At 35.9% G+C, this 13,030-nt stretch overlaps 1 protein-coding gene across 2 annotated transcripts in view; it reads right to left on the minus strand.

Annotated features, from left to right (window-relative positions):
* ADGRA3 (adhesion G protein-coupled receptor A3) overlaps positions 1-13,030 on the minus strand; it is a 125,582-nt gene that overhangs the window by 58,494 nt on the left and 54,058 nt on the right. For both annotated transcript variants that reach the window (XM_065907347.1, XM_065907346.1), the window contains exons 5-9: positions 12,484-12,555; positions 9,529-9,689; positions 7,649-7,862; positions 3,012-3,176; positions 232-433 (exon numbers count right to left, since the gene is read on the minus strand). In XM_065907347.1, the coding sequence (XP_065763419.1) occupies positions 232-433; positions 3,012-3,176; positions 7,649-7,862; positions 9,529-9,689; positions 12,484-12,555 (814 nt within the window). The remainder of the gene's footprint in view (positions 1-231; positions 434-3,011; positions 3,177-7,648; positions 7,863-9,528; positions 9,690-12,483; positions 12,556-13,030) is intronic.

The following is a 13,030-nucleotide window of genomic DNA, read 5'->3' on the forward strand; positions in this document are numbered from 1 at the left end:
AGTCATTCAAGTAAAGCCATAAAGCCAGGCCATGCCTGGAAAGGAAGAGTAATGCCAGAGAGGGCCTTGGATACTGGTTGAGAAGAACAGGTCTGATCCCAAAGTCCAGGAAAGCACAGACACCAAATCCTCATGCTTTACTAGTAGTAAAAAAAAAAAAAAAAAAGTATGTGTTTGGTGTGAGCACCGCGTCTTATTAGTCTTCAGCAGACCTGAAGACTTTCCAGTTACCTGATTAAACATATAAAGAACTCTAGTGACATCGTTCGCATACTGGCAGCGGGAGTAATCATCATCCGCCCAAAAGCCCCCTCGATCGCATCTGCGCCAGGCCTTTCTCTCGTCCTGGGCGTTCCCAGGGTAGATCCCACTGCCGTGGGCGTTCCGAGTACACTGCAGGTACGCGGTGATGCCCGCCAGCGTTCTGGGCCACCTAGGGAGACGAAGACACAAGAGAAGCTACACTGAGACAAGTAACAGCGGGGGAAATCAAGGATCAGGACACGTCACACAGAACCAGAGGAAAATCAAGAAGAAACAAAACTCCTCCAGTAAAAAAGACAAACACAAAAAAAGTTAAAATGAACTAAAACCACTGTAAGCTATCCCCTGAATAAATTTTTTAATGCCATAACAGAATATTTTCCTAAAATATTCCAAATATAAACATGGAGATTGTACCTTATCAAGCAGAAAAGAAAAATGGTGCACCAAATGGTCTTGTTTCTTTACTTACTGTTACTGTACCATTGGCTTATATAACCATGAGGTATATAAGGTCAGAATCTTTTCCAATATGAATAGAACCTGGCCTTTCACAGAAAGAGAGTTAGTATACTTGCAGAAAGGACTGCCATCCTTAAAGAGGCCTGCCTGCAATGCTGGCCCTTCGGTGGCACCCAGGAATTTGGGGCTTTTTGTGTTCACAGTTAACTGGTAAGAGTGATTCACTTTACCTAGACAGTCTGGGGAAGCCATATGGTGTGCGCTGAGCACCTGCTTTCATCCTGGGGGTCTGAAATTTTGGAATGAGACAGACAGAGGTTGCCTTTACGAACATTTCCCAACAGGAGTTTTGGATGCTGAGACTCCAATGGGCTTCCCTGGGCAAAAACACTATACAGAGGCTGTTGCCTTTTCAAGGCTGGAGGAGGGGTGAGCTCTGCATGAGCCTCCTGGGAGGCAGAGATAATCAAGAACTTCCACACTGATCGCCCCAGAATCCATCTGTGTCTTTTCCCTTATTATCTGGCTAGGTATACTACTACATCATTACATCTGAGCTGTGACCACAGCCGCATGCTGAGTCCTGTGAGTCCTTTCAACAAACTTTTGCACTTGGGGGTGGTCTTAAAAATATCCAATAACATATACAACCAAATTTATCTGACTGAAGCCCAGATAAATTGCATAGGTACTGTGCAAGTGACTACACCAACCTGCTAGTGTGAAATGAGCACTAACTGGACTGGGAGAAATCTTTGTTATTTGAGCTCTATTTCTCCAAAACTGGGAAGGAAACTAATGTATTTAATAAAAGCTACAGATGACTTACAACATATGAACTTCTAAATTATAATATCAGCCACACCAAAATGTAATGCATTATCAAAAACTTCATAAATAGATTAAGCAATGCTAAACTAAATCTTATTAATGCAGTGGAAGTTCTAACTGTATTATATCTTAAGGAGTGTCAAAAGATAAATAATTCATTAATCAGTTAAACAAATGCTTCTTCTATTTTTAAAAATGAAAACACTCCAAAACTACGAGTAAAGACAGATAATACAGCATAAATAGAAAATATACTATGATTATTTAATAAAGGCATTGAATGTAACAAAATTAACAAATGGTATCTATTTCACTTCAAAGTATACTGTATAAGTATTACAAGTTAACAGTTAATCCACATAGAAGACTTACCTGTTGACAACAATAAATTATGATTTCCATACACTCATATCCAGAAAAATTTTAAATGGGGGAGGAGGAAGGAATGTCAAAAGGCAATTTAAAAAAAAAAAATCAATGAAGAACTAGCTGAGCTAAAGTTCTTATTGTTTCTTCACCTTGGACTTGAAAGAATAACAACAAAGAGTTTTTTTTCTTATCCTTAAAAATCGAACTTATAGCCACAAGGCAGCAATGATACCAATCACAGACAGTGTAAACTGTGTATTCAGAAATCTCTATGCTGCTTTAAAGAGCTACATATTTCTCTTCATTTATATTAACTATAAACTGATTATTAAAATTCTGAACATAAAGCATTTTAGATAAATAAGTTTAAACATAATGTTTTAAAGCAACTTTGAAAGTAAGGGGAGTCTAAAGTAAAGGTTGTTACCGCTCACAAATTCTAAACTTTCTATTAAAAAAACAAAAACAAAAACACAGCATTTAACTCAATCTGCTTATCCATAGTCCAGCACCAGTGGCTTCCCAGCTTTCAGGCCACCCAACAGCTTTCATTTCTCAAAGTCCCCTTGTTTAATTGCTAGAAGAATCAAACAGGGGAGGGAAATTGGGTGTGTTTCTGCTAAGTACAATGTCTACCAACTGTCTGCAGTCAAAACTGAATTAACACCACAAAACCTTCCAAAGGCCATCCAAAAAAAAGTCCCTTAGAAACAGGAAATGCTGTTAATCTGTCTGAATTTCACACTGTTTGAGTGGAATTTCCAAAATGTTTCCTAAAATAGTGGTTCTTAACTACTACAACAAAAGTACAAAATAAAAATAAACACTTCTGGCTCAACCTTCAGAGACTCATCAATCAATAGATCTGAGATAAAGTTCAGGCACCTGTTTTTACTTTTAGTCTCCATAAATGGTTCTGAAATCATCATTTTAAAGAATAGTCCTTAGGTATATAAGGATATACACGTGAATACATTTCTCAAATTCTTACTGAAGACAGGAGACCAATTACATACATCTATGCCTTTGAGAATAAAAAGAACTGGGGTAAATCAGCCCCTTTCAGCACTCTCCAAGTCACTGACCTGAAATCCCCTTTATTGTTCACCACCCTCTCAGGAGGACAGTACTGCGCAGAGCTCTCTAAGACCACAATATCCACGGTTCTTGTATTGTTCCCACGTTTGGTCTGGACGTGGCAGCCCCAATTTCCAGTCGATCCAGCCTGAATATTAGAAATGGTTAGGGCACTGCATGAAGAAAGAGTTTAAAGAGAGAAAATATGGTTAGGCAAGAAGGGAGACAACATGTTGTTCGATCATGCATTTAGCAAACATGAATGTGCACTGGAGGCTAAGCGCTTGCTAGATAAAATGAATTAAAAAAATGGTCCCTCCGTTTAAGTGCTTCAGCCAAGTCAAGAGCTGTAACCTAAGAATGAATGGAGGGCAGTGGCACCGAGACTCCAAGAAAAGGCAGAGCGGGCCACGGCACGGAGGGAAACCCAGCGCCAGGCAGAAGCATCACGGCACCGCCTTCAGCAAGACTAATGGAGAGGCCATGCGCTTTGTGTCTAAGTTCATTCATGTCTTTTCCTTTAGATCTCACATACGAGGGATAAAAACAGAAACAGACCCACAGGCACAGAAAACAAACTTCTGGTTCTCAAAGGGAAAGGAGGGAAGAGGGATAAATTGAGTTTGGGATTAATATGTACCTACTACTATACATGAAACAGCTAACCAACAAGGACCTAGTGTATAGTAATAGTTGACCCAATAGTTTGTAATAACCTATAAGGGAAAAGAACCTGGAAAATACATATATACACACAGGTGTAAGTGAATCACCTTGTTGTACACCTGAAACTAACACAACATTGTAAATCAACTACACTGCAATAAAAAAAAGAAGAAAAAAGATAAAACGTAACAATTAAAAAAACGAATGGAGAAGTTTCCAAGTTACATCTACCTTTTCAGATTCTAAGGAAAATATTCAAGCATGAAGGAAAATAATATAAAATGTGTAATTAATATTTAAAATGAAATATGGAAAAGGGGAGAAAAGTTATCAAGTCTCTAAAAAGATTTAATAAATTACCAATTAAGGCTTTTAAAAAAGTATCTTTTCATTTAAAAGTATACTTCAACTTATAATAACAGCTATATTTCTGAACAGCTGTCAGAAAATTCAACTTTCAAGATGGCATCATAATTCTCTAATATAAAACCTATTAATTAAAGAGCAAATGGCAGAATCTTCAATTAACCTTTATTCCACCCAACATGATCTACTATACTTTGCTTTTATGTAGATACAGATAAATCATTACACATAAAGCATGTATCATTTTAATTAACTCACTAAAGAATGTCTTGAAGTTAATATACATTTTTGTAGCTTCTTAAATCATTAATGGCTTAAACAACAACAAATGCTCTAATAAAGACTTTGAGGGACTGCGATTCTGAACCAAATAAAATGTTTATCATCTTTACTAAGTTAAACAAATTAACACATTGAAATAAATATATTCAAGGTAAAATGACACAGAAGAGTTTGACATTAAATTTAAATAACCAAAACTCTGTCAACTAGAATTCTACTTTATATGACTCTACTGAACCAGGAAAAAGTATATAAAAATTCTAGGCAATAAAAAGCATTCTCTAAACCAGAAGTTCCCATATTTTTTCAGTTCATGGTACCTGCATAACTAGAATAACTTTCACAGTGCCCCTAGCCTAAAAGAAACACCTACAGTGATTGCAATGACTATACGAAATCCTAAAACTGTGTATATACGTCCTAATACCTTAGCAGCCATTAAAAAAAAATCAATTTAGAATAAATATTTCATTCTTACATAATTACAACTGCTTCCTAATGAGTTGTGCGTGCTTACTGAGCACTCCAAAATTAATCAGATACAGATCAGACAATGATATCTCCATTTCTTGTTCCAAAATGATTTTCATACAGTACTTGCTCTGCACCACAGTAATTGTCAAAATACCAGTATCTAAGATGACACAAACCAAAGGGATGCAGCATGATGTAACGTCAGCACCCTAACTTCCTGGAGCTGGTAGCTGTGAGATGTCCCCAAATGTCCAATTATCACTATGCTCAAACACTCAAAATACCCCATAGCACCTCTGTACACTCACTGCAGTATCCCAGAGCATGTCAGCACACCCTCTGGGGAAAATGGTCCTAACATTATTTAAAGATAACTTTCAGCAATACCTTCAATGTCTAAAGCCAATTAGCAGACTAAACTTTTCAAGAACCCTCAACACCACACGTTAGGAGATTTAAGGACAAGGGGGTAGCTTTAGTTTCAGTGAGCAGTAAAAATACAAACTCCAGTTCTCACTAATGAAGGCCCAATGACATGCAAAGACCAATGAAGAATCGAGAGGTCTATGAAGTTAACCAATCCAATAGCCACATATTTCCTTCTCCCACAACTTTCTATTATTTCGTCCCAGTCTTCATACGAAAGACTTTCACTTTGGTTAAGTATTACTACCAACAGAAAAATGTTATGCGAAGTTACTATCCTTTGAATTAATTCTTTTTTAATGCTAAAGGAATTTAGATTAAGTTAAACATGACTTACAGAAATGAATTTATAAAGTAAATCTAGTTACTTGTTACAAAATTTAAGAAGCCTAGATTGAAGCTCTTGGAATTATATTCAATATCCTGTGATGAACCATAATGGAAAAGAATCTGAAAAAGTATATTCATATCTATATATGTAACTGAGGCACTTTGCTTATAGCAGAAATTAACACAGCACTATAAATTAACTCCAGTAAAATTTTAAAAAATAAAGCTTTTATTCAGACAAGAATTCTATTACATTTTTAAAGCTTTACTGTTGTGAAATTGAAAGTGAAGTCGCTCAGTCATGTCCGACTCTTTGCAACCCGTGGACTGCAGCCTTCCAGGCTCCTCTGTCCCGGAATTCTCCAGGCAAGAATACTGGAGTGGACTGCCATTCCTTTCTTGGTTCCTATCAAACCACACTCCCTACAATTAACAGCTATAAGCTGTAGACAAACTACAGTTCGGCAACTATCTGAACACAGGCGAGTGATGCAAAGCCAGCAGAAGCCAAAGAGGAACTGACTTTAGGAAGAAGAGATTGGCACTGGGGAGTAACCAGGAAATTTTTTTTAATGACTTTTGCCCAAGGGCAGGCATTATTCAAATAGAAACTCAAAATCTGAGTGGTTGAAAAATCAAAGGACAGAGGTAAAAGGAGCCTGGCTAAAAGCCCAAACTTGTGCATATACAATTTACCCAGTTTTTAACTGATCCCTGACCTACATGCAGACAGGGCAAACACCACGCAGATTTCAGTGGCTGCCTACCATACAAAAGCCAGATCTAGGAGTTTGAGCTTAACCGAAAGTTAATTGCTCAATGACACAAAATCAGCTGTCTTTGAGAAGAATACAAAAGAATTCAGAGTCAGGGTTCAGCAAATCCTGACTTTCTTTGAAGGCCACAAAGTAAATACTTCAGGTTTTGCTGACCAAGAAGTAATACTGAAGGTATCTGTGTAACCATTTGAAAGGTAACTATTTAAAACTATAAAAAAAATTCACAGGCTAGATTTGTCCCATAAGGTGTACTTTGTCAACTTCTCCACAGCAAATCACTCACAATATCTAGGATACAATCCCACATTACCAGACATATAAATAATATTTTAAAGTAGAAAATATAAACCATATTCATAAAAAATAAGCAGGGTGATGACCCCCATGTGACCCAGATACTAAAATAAGAGGCAAGGATTTAAGGGTTTCTACTATTAAAGTTCAAAGACATAAATCAAAATATGCTTCTAAGGAAATCTCAGAAGAGAAAGAGAAATTATGAAACACAATATTTAAACTTCAAAATTCCCAGACTTGAGTCTGAACTCAGAGAACTATTAGTTTTTTGGTTGTTTTTTCATGGTACTTTGGTAATACTACATAAAGTGCCTCAGTAGAAAGTTGAGAAATTATAGCTCTATCCTTAAATATTCAAGTTGAGGTCTAACTTCATCAAATTGATAAAAAGGAAAGAAAGAAACACAGAAAAGGCTTGGAGAGATACTCAGAGACAGAGGCAGAAAGAAGGAAGGAGAAAATTCAATGTCTGCAGATTAACATATCACCAAAATAAAATCCAATGAGTGATAACATATTTATTTTTATCCTGTTTTTTGTACTTTAACTTCATTCGAACTAACTATTGTGGCGCTTGCACCAAACATGAGGTTAACAGGTGGTATACTCTTTTATACTAACAGGATGAAAAAAGGCAGTATCTTAAAATGCAACATTAATCATAAGACAGTAAAAATTAGGTGATTCCTAAAAGTGAAATTCTGAGCTTATTAATAGCAGCAGGAAATTACTGGAAATTAAGTTTGGTTAAAAAAAAATTTACATTTTTTCCTCTTAAAACTTTAAACAAAATGTCTCCAACTTATAAAGTGTTTCCCTTCTACCTTATGCTTTTTTCCCCTCCAAAACTAGATGGAAAAGATGCCTATTTAACTTTTGAAAATAAATAACAATCAGAAAAAGAAATGTCAGACATTTGCTTTTTAAATGCAAAAAGGTAAAATATTAAACTCCAACTAAACATTACAATTCCTGAGATGATAAATAAAATCTACAGAGACAATTCTTCATCTAAAAAAGTTTACCTTGCAATCAATGAGCAGTTGTGAATCATGTTCTTTTCAACAAAGATACCTTGCGATTCATCAGTTTCAACTATCCGCCCGTCCTGATACCATAACACTTGCATGTCTTGATCGATGTATGACGCCATGCACTGGAAAGGAAGGCTGTCTCCTTCAAATACAACCTGACGATGGGACGGAGTCATGTAGAAAGATGGTAATTCAAGGGGAGGATCTGGAGACGGTGGAATAAAGACTCAGTAAACAAATTCTATATTCACACTACAGAACTTAAAATTATAGAAGTTCTAATTGAAATCTTAAAAAACGGAAAAACATATTCCTCAATAAACAGCATTCTAGTTTTACCATCAACAAAGATGCTGCTGAATTAAGAGGATCCAAGATGAAAACGCCATTAAATAAAACTAAAATTAAACCATTTCATGTCACTTTTACAAAGTTGATATATTTCTTTCCAATAAGAAAAATAAAAGGGAAATCTTAAACTACATATGCAAAAACATACACAAATATCATGGCTCACTAAAAACCTTTAAAATATTCAGTCTCTGTCTAACACAATAATTCTACTTTTCGTAGCAAGCTATCCTAAATAGCTAACACGTAAAGATGTACGTAAGGAAATTCATCTTGTTCATGTTTATGGAGTGAGAAATTAACAACCTATATACGCAGTAATAAGGAAATTATTGTGGCTATATTCCTATAATGAAAAAATAAAAGTTATGGCTACATATATATATATATATATATATATATATATAAATGAATTGGTATGCATCTTTCATATCAATATGATGAGGAAATAAGTTTACATTATTTCAAGTTTAAAAACAATACAAAATAACAGAGTATGGTATTTTGGATAAAGCATAATAAAAAGGTAGAACATTGATATGTATACCAAGGTATCTTTGATGTTAGCTACCTATGACTGATAAGAATGTAAGTATGTTGTTTTTTTTCTTTTAGTTTTTTCATTTTTTCCCCCCAGCTTTATGGAGGTATAATTGAAAAATTATCAGATATTTAAAGTATACACCAAGGGTGATTTCATATGTGTACACATTATTTCTTTTCATAAAACTTTAATTCCATGAGCACACTTCACATGTGAAACAACAATAATAATGATGACAATAAAAGGAAAAAACTGATAGGGTTGTTTATTTCCAAGCACAGAGACAAAACTAGAACCTCCCTCTTTCATTTTAAGGACTGTTTCTTGTTTTTTCTGGGTTTTGTTTTTCATTAAACACATGGTAAATGTATTATTTCCCTCAAGTCTTTAGATATTCTTGAAAATCATGATTTAACAGCTTTACGCTATTTCATTGAACGGACTGTCATAAGTAAGCCAATGTCCTATTTTTCAGAATTTAAGATATGTTCATATATAAAATCTGAAGATTTACATACAAGCTGATGATTTCTGAAGAATTAAGCCCTACATGCAGAATTAGCTATATCAAGTTGTATCAATTCCTTAAGAATAGTGATATATACTGTCAAACCACCCTTCAAAAAGGCTGTATCAATTCATACCCTATCAATAAAATGCATGATTGCATCCTGAGATTTTAGTACTATCAACAAATTACTGATTTGCTATTAGAAAGTATGAGGATCTATACTATTTACTGAAATTGAATTTCATTAAGAAAGCTGTTCAGAACCTAGGAACTTTAAATGCCAATTGAAAAAAACATTTTTTAATCCAACTGACTTAACTGTTGACAAAAACTAAATATTACCAAATTCATGAAGACTGATGGCTACAATCAGTTCCAATGCATAAAAAGAATTCTGAAGTTTGTCAGCAAACACATGGCAGCAAGTAAAACACAGTTGACCCTTTCTCAGTTCTTCTTCCTTACCACATGTCAACAACTCCTGCTTCACACCTGTGACCGGCTGGGCCTGAAGAGCCTTGGGATAAACACACCGCGTGTCCCGCACCGTGATGTTTCTCTCCTTTACCCAGCGGTGCATCCACAGTATGTTACAATCACACAGCAGATATTCAGTCTGAAATTCTCTGTAGCACACAAAATGCAATTTAGACAGGATGGCAAGTGAATTAAATTGCACTTTTGCTTTACACTGGCTCAGTCTTTGTGTGGAAGCACACAGCTGCTCAATCTCTCCTACAGCACATACTATACCATCAACTGTCTGTGGTTTTCTTCCCAGTGAGAGGATGTCGAATGTCTGACCCCAAGATCCCTTCCCACCTGATCCTGGGCTGACTCTGCTTTCAATCAAAGATGGTATGTGAACAAAATCGATTCTTCATCTATGAAACACATTTCTGAAGCCCAGGGTACTGGAATATCACATCCACATTCCTTTTGTCTATCAAACTTCTATGGATTTGTCATCAAGTCTGTGGCACTATTACTGGAAACTGAAGCTTTCCCCATTTCTTCCAGCATCACCGCCATGTTCTTGGCTTAAATGTCTGCAAACTGCTAACTCTGACAGCATAAAGCAACATATGACTGCTTCGCATGGTCACATTCTGTTTGTCTGACTACGATGACTAACTTTTAATTCCTAAGAACCATCTTCTGGTGAGTTTATCTTTTATAAACACTGACAATTTTGCTCAACTTTTGCATGAAAATACTTCCCACATTCCTGCTATCTAGAGTTTAAAAAGTCAGATCACTTTTGCAGTCTTTATCTCCTAAACTTCACAGAAATGGCTGACATAAGCCCACTAAAAGGAGATGTTTTCACTAAAAAGCAGTTTTCTGGGTAAGAACGTTAATAGTACCAAAAAGACCAGATAAGAGTTTGGTGCAGGGTGCAGGAGCCACAACTCTTAGTTGTGGCATGTGGGATCTAATTCTCTGACTAGGGATTGAAACCAGGCCCCATGCAATGGGAACACAGACTCATAGCCACAGGACCACCAGGGAAGTCCCAGAACCAGGGGTGATACTTGGTGGAAGAGTTTTCCAGGCAAAGGGCCCCGTAACTGCAAAGGCCCCGAGGCAGAAGCAGCATGTCTGCCTGGCATCTTGGAGGATTACTATGGAAGAGGGGGACTTGACTGGACTTGAGATCAGGGAACGAGATGATCCAAAGCCTTGTTCACTGTGCCAAGTTAGTGGCTTTTACTTTGATCTGAAAAATGACTGCAAGTTTTTAAGCATGTGAAAATATTATCTGTCAAAAAAATATATTATCTATCTCAGAGAAAGAGAAATATCGCATGACATCCCTTACTGTGAAATCTAAAAAGAAATGATACAAATGAACTTACTTTCAAAACACAAAGAGACTTATAGACTTAGAAAACAGAACTCACGGTTGCTGGGAGGAAGGAATAGTTAAGGACTTTGGGAAGGTTATGTACATACTGCTATATTTTAAATGGATAGCCAACAAAGACCTATTGTAGAGCATATGGAAGTCTGCTCAATGTTATGTGCCAGCCTGGATGGGAGGGGAGTTTGGGGAGAATGGACACGTGTATACATATGGCTGAGTCCCTTCACTGTTCACTGAGGCTATCACAACACTGTTAACCAGGTATACCTCAATAAAAAAAATACTTTGGGTATTAAAAATAAGATTAAATTTAAATTTAAAAAAAGAAAAAAAAAGTTTGATGCAGGGATTCTAGAAGTACATACATATGTCTGCCATCATGGTGAGGAGCCCCTTGAGCACCTAACCTATTGGCTTTATTCCAATGAAAGATGCTAAATGAGACTGAAATGATAAATTTACAAAACTAAAGATGAAGAGAAAGGCAGGGAAAGGAAAAAGAAAGGGGTGGGGAAGGGAGGAAAGATAAGAAATGAGCATACATCAAACAGGCATCTGGCAGAGAAGACATCTTTCACTGGAAAAAGAGACTCAAGTCTATATGTTACATGCAATAACAATTTGAAAAACCATTGTATTTAACTGTAATTCCAATAGAAATCAGTAAAAGTTATGCTTTGAGACATATTAATGTCTATCTGAAAATACAGTAAGCTTCAAAAGTAACTCCTAGACAATCTAATCTCTCACTTAACAAAACTGGTTTTGGGTGTAAAAAAAAAAACTCAGCCAATTTTAAAGCCACAGAGAATTGTGTAAATATGACCATACACTGACTTCATAAAGCAAGCATTCTATGTAAGCATGACCAAAAATATCAGTAATAAGTTGTGAACTCAGTTTGGGGATGGAGTCACAGGATAGAATTAATCTCTAAAGCATAACATGAAGTGAAGTGTTAGTCGCTCAGTGATGTCTGACTCCTTGTGACCACATGGATTGAGACTCTCCAGGCTTTTCTGTCCATGGGGATTCTCCAGGCAAGAATCCTGGAGCAGGTTGCCATTTCCTTCTCCAGGAGATCTTCCCGACCCAGGGATCGAACCCAGGTCGCCTGCATTGCAGGCAGACTCTTTACCGGGTAAGCCACCAGGAAAGCTCTCAAAGCACAACCTAAGTCTTAATTATAAACTCTTCATAAGAAGGGAGGCTTATTTTATACTTTGGGGGTTTAATTAGGTAAACAAAATATTCTTTAATTTGGAAACACAAAGAAAAAAATTACCAACCTATTTAAACATAAATTAGAGAGATAGTATTCTAAGAAGAAAATGGTTGCTCTAGCCTGACACACATTATTTTTTTTTCCTGACACACATTATAAAGGTTTATGATATGCTTTTCAATGTGAATGCAAACTCTCAAGTGAGATTCTAATTACTGCAAAATCACAAGATTTTCCCATGAAGTCTCTTAAGCCATATAATAACTGTTTTTAATTTTCAGACACTAAGATACATTTGCAAAAACAGGAAGAAAAAATTCTTACTTACAAAGATCGTAATGAGCCAAGATAATCAAAAGTTCCTTGAGATAATGAAGAAAACAAGTTCCCTGAAAGGTTTCTGGAAAAAAGGAAATAACTTCACTGTAAGAAAGGCGAACAATTATATATCATTTTATATTTCCTAAAACATCCTATCATTAAATACTGTTATTAAGAAGTTATGAAAGTTGTTTTAAATCTCATAGAAAGAAATATCTAATAAATATTTTCTCCAAAGTTGAAGAAGAAAATTAACCTCATATAAAGCAATACATAAAATTACTTAAAACTACTGCTGGATAAGGATTTTTCTGTTAAATAACACGTAGAACCTCCAAGTCCTCCTGAACCTGATTTTTAATCATGCTCTCATTGCAACTAGAACTGCTCTTCAGGAGTTCACTCAGTTTCATTTAAGGAAACAAAAATTAAAAAACGAAGAAAAGGATGATACGAACAACCAGCAGCAGCTGACAGTCACCCACTAAAATACATCGGAAGAGTGAAATGGGTTCAGGGTTTAATCAAAGACTTGGGATAGAATTCAGTGTTGC

This window comes from Muntiacus reevesi, chromosome 16 (assembly GCF_963930625.1).
Source record: "Muntiacus reevesi chromosome 16, mMunRee1.1, whole genome shotgun sequence".
Classification (NCBI taxonomy): domain Eukaryota; kingdom Metazoa; phylum Chordata; class Mammalia; order Artiodactyla; family Cervidae; genus Muntiacus; species Muntiacus reevesi.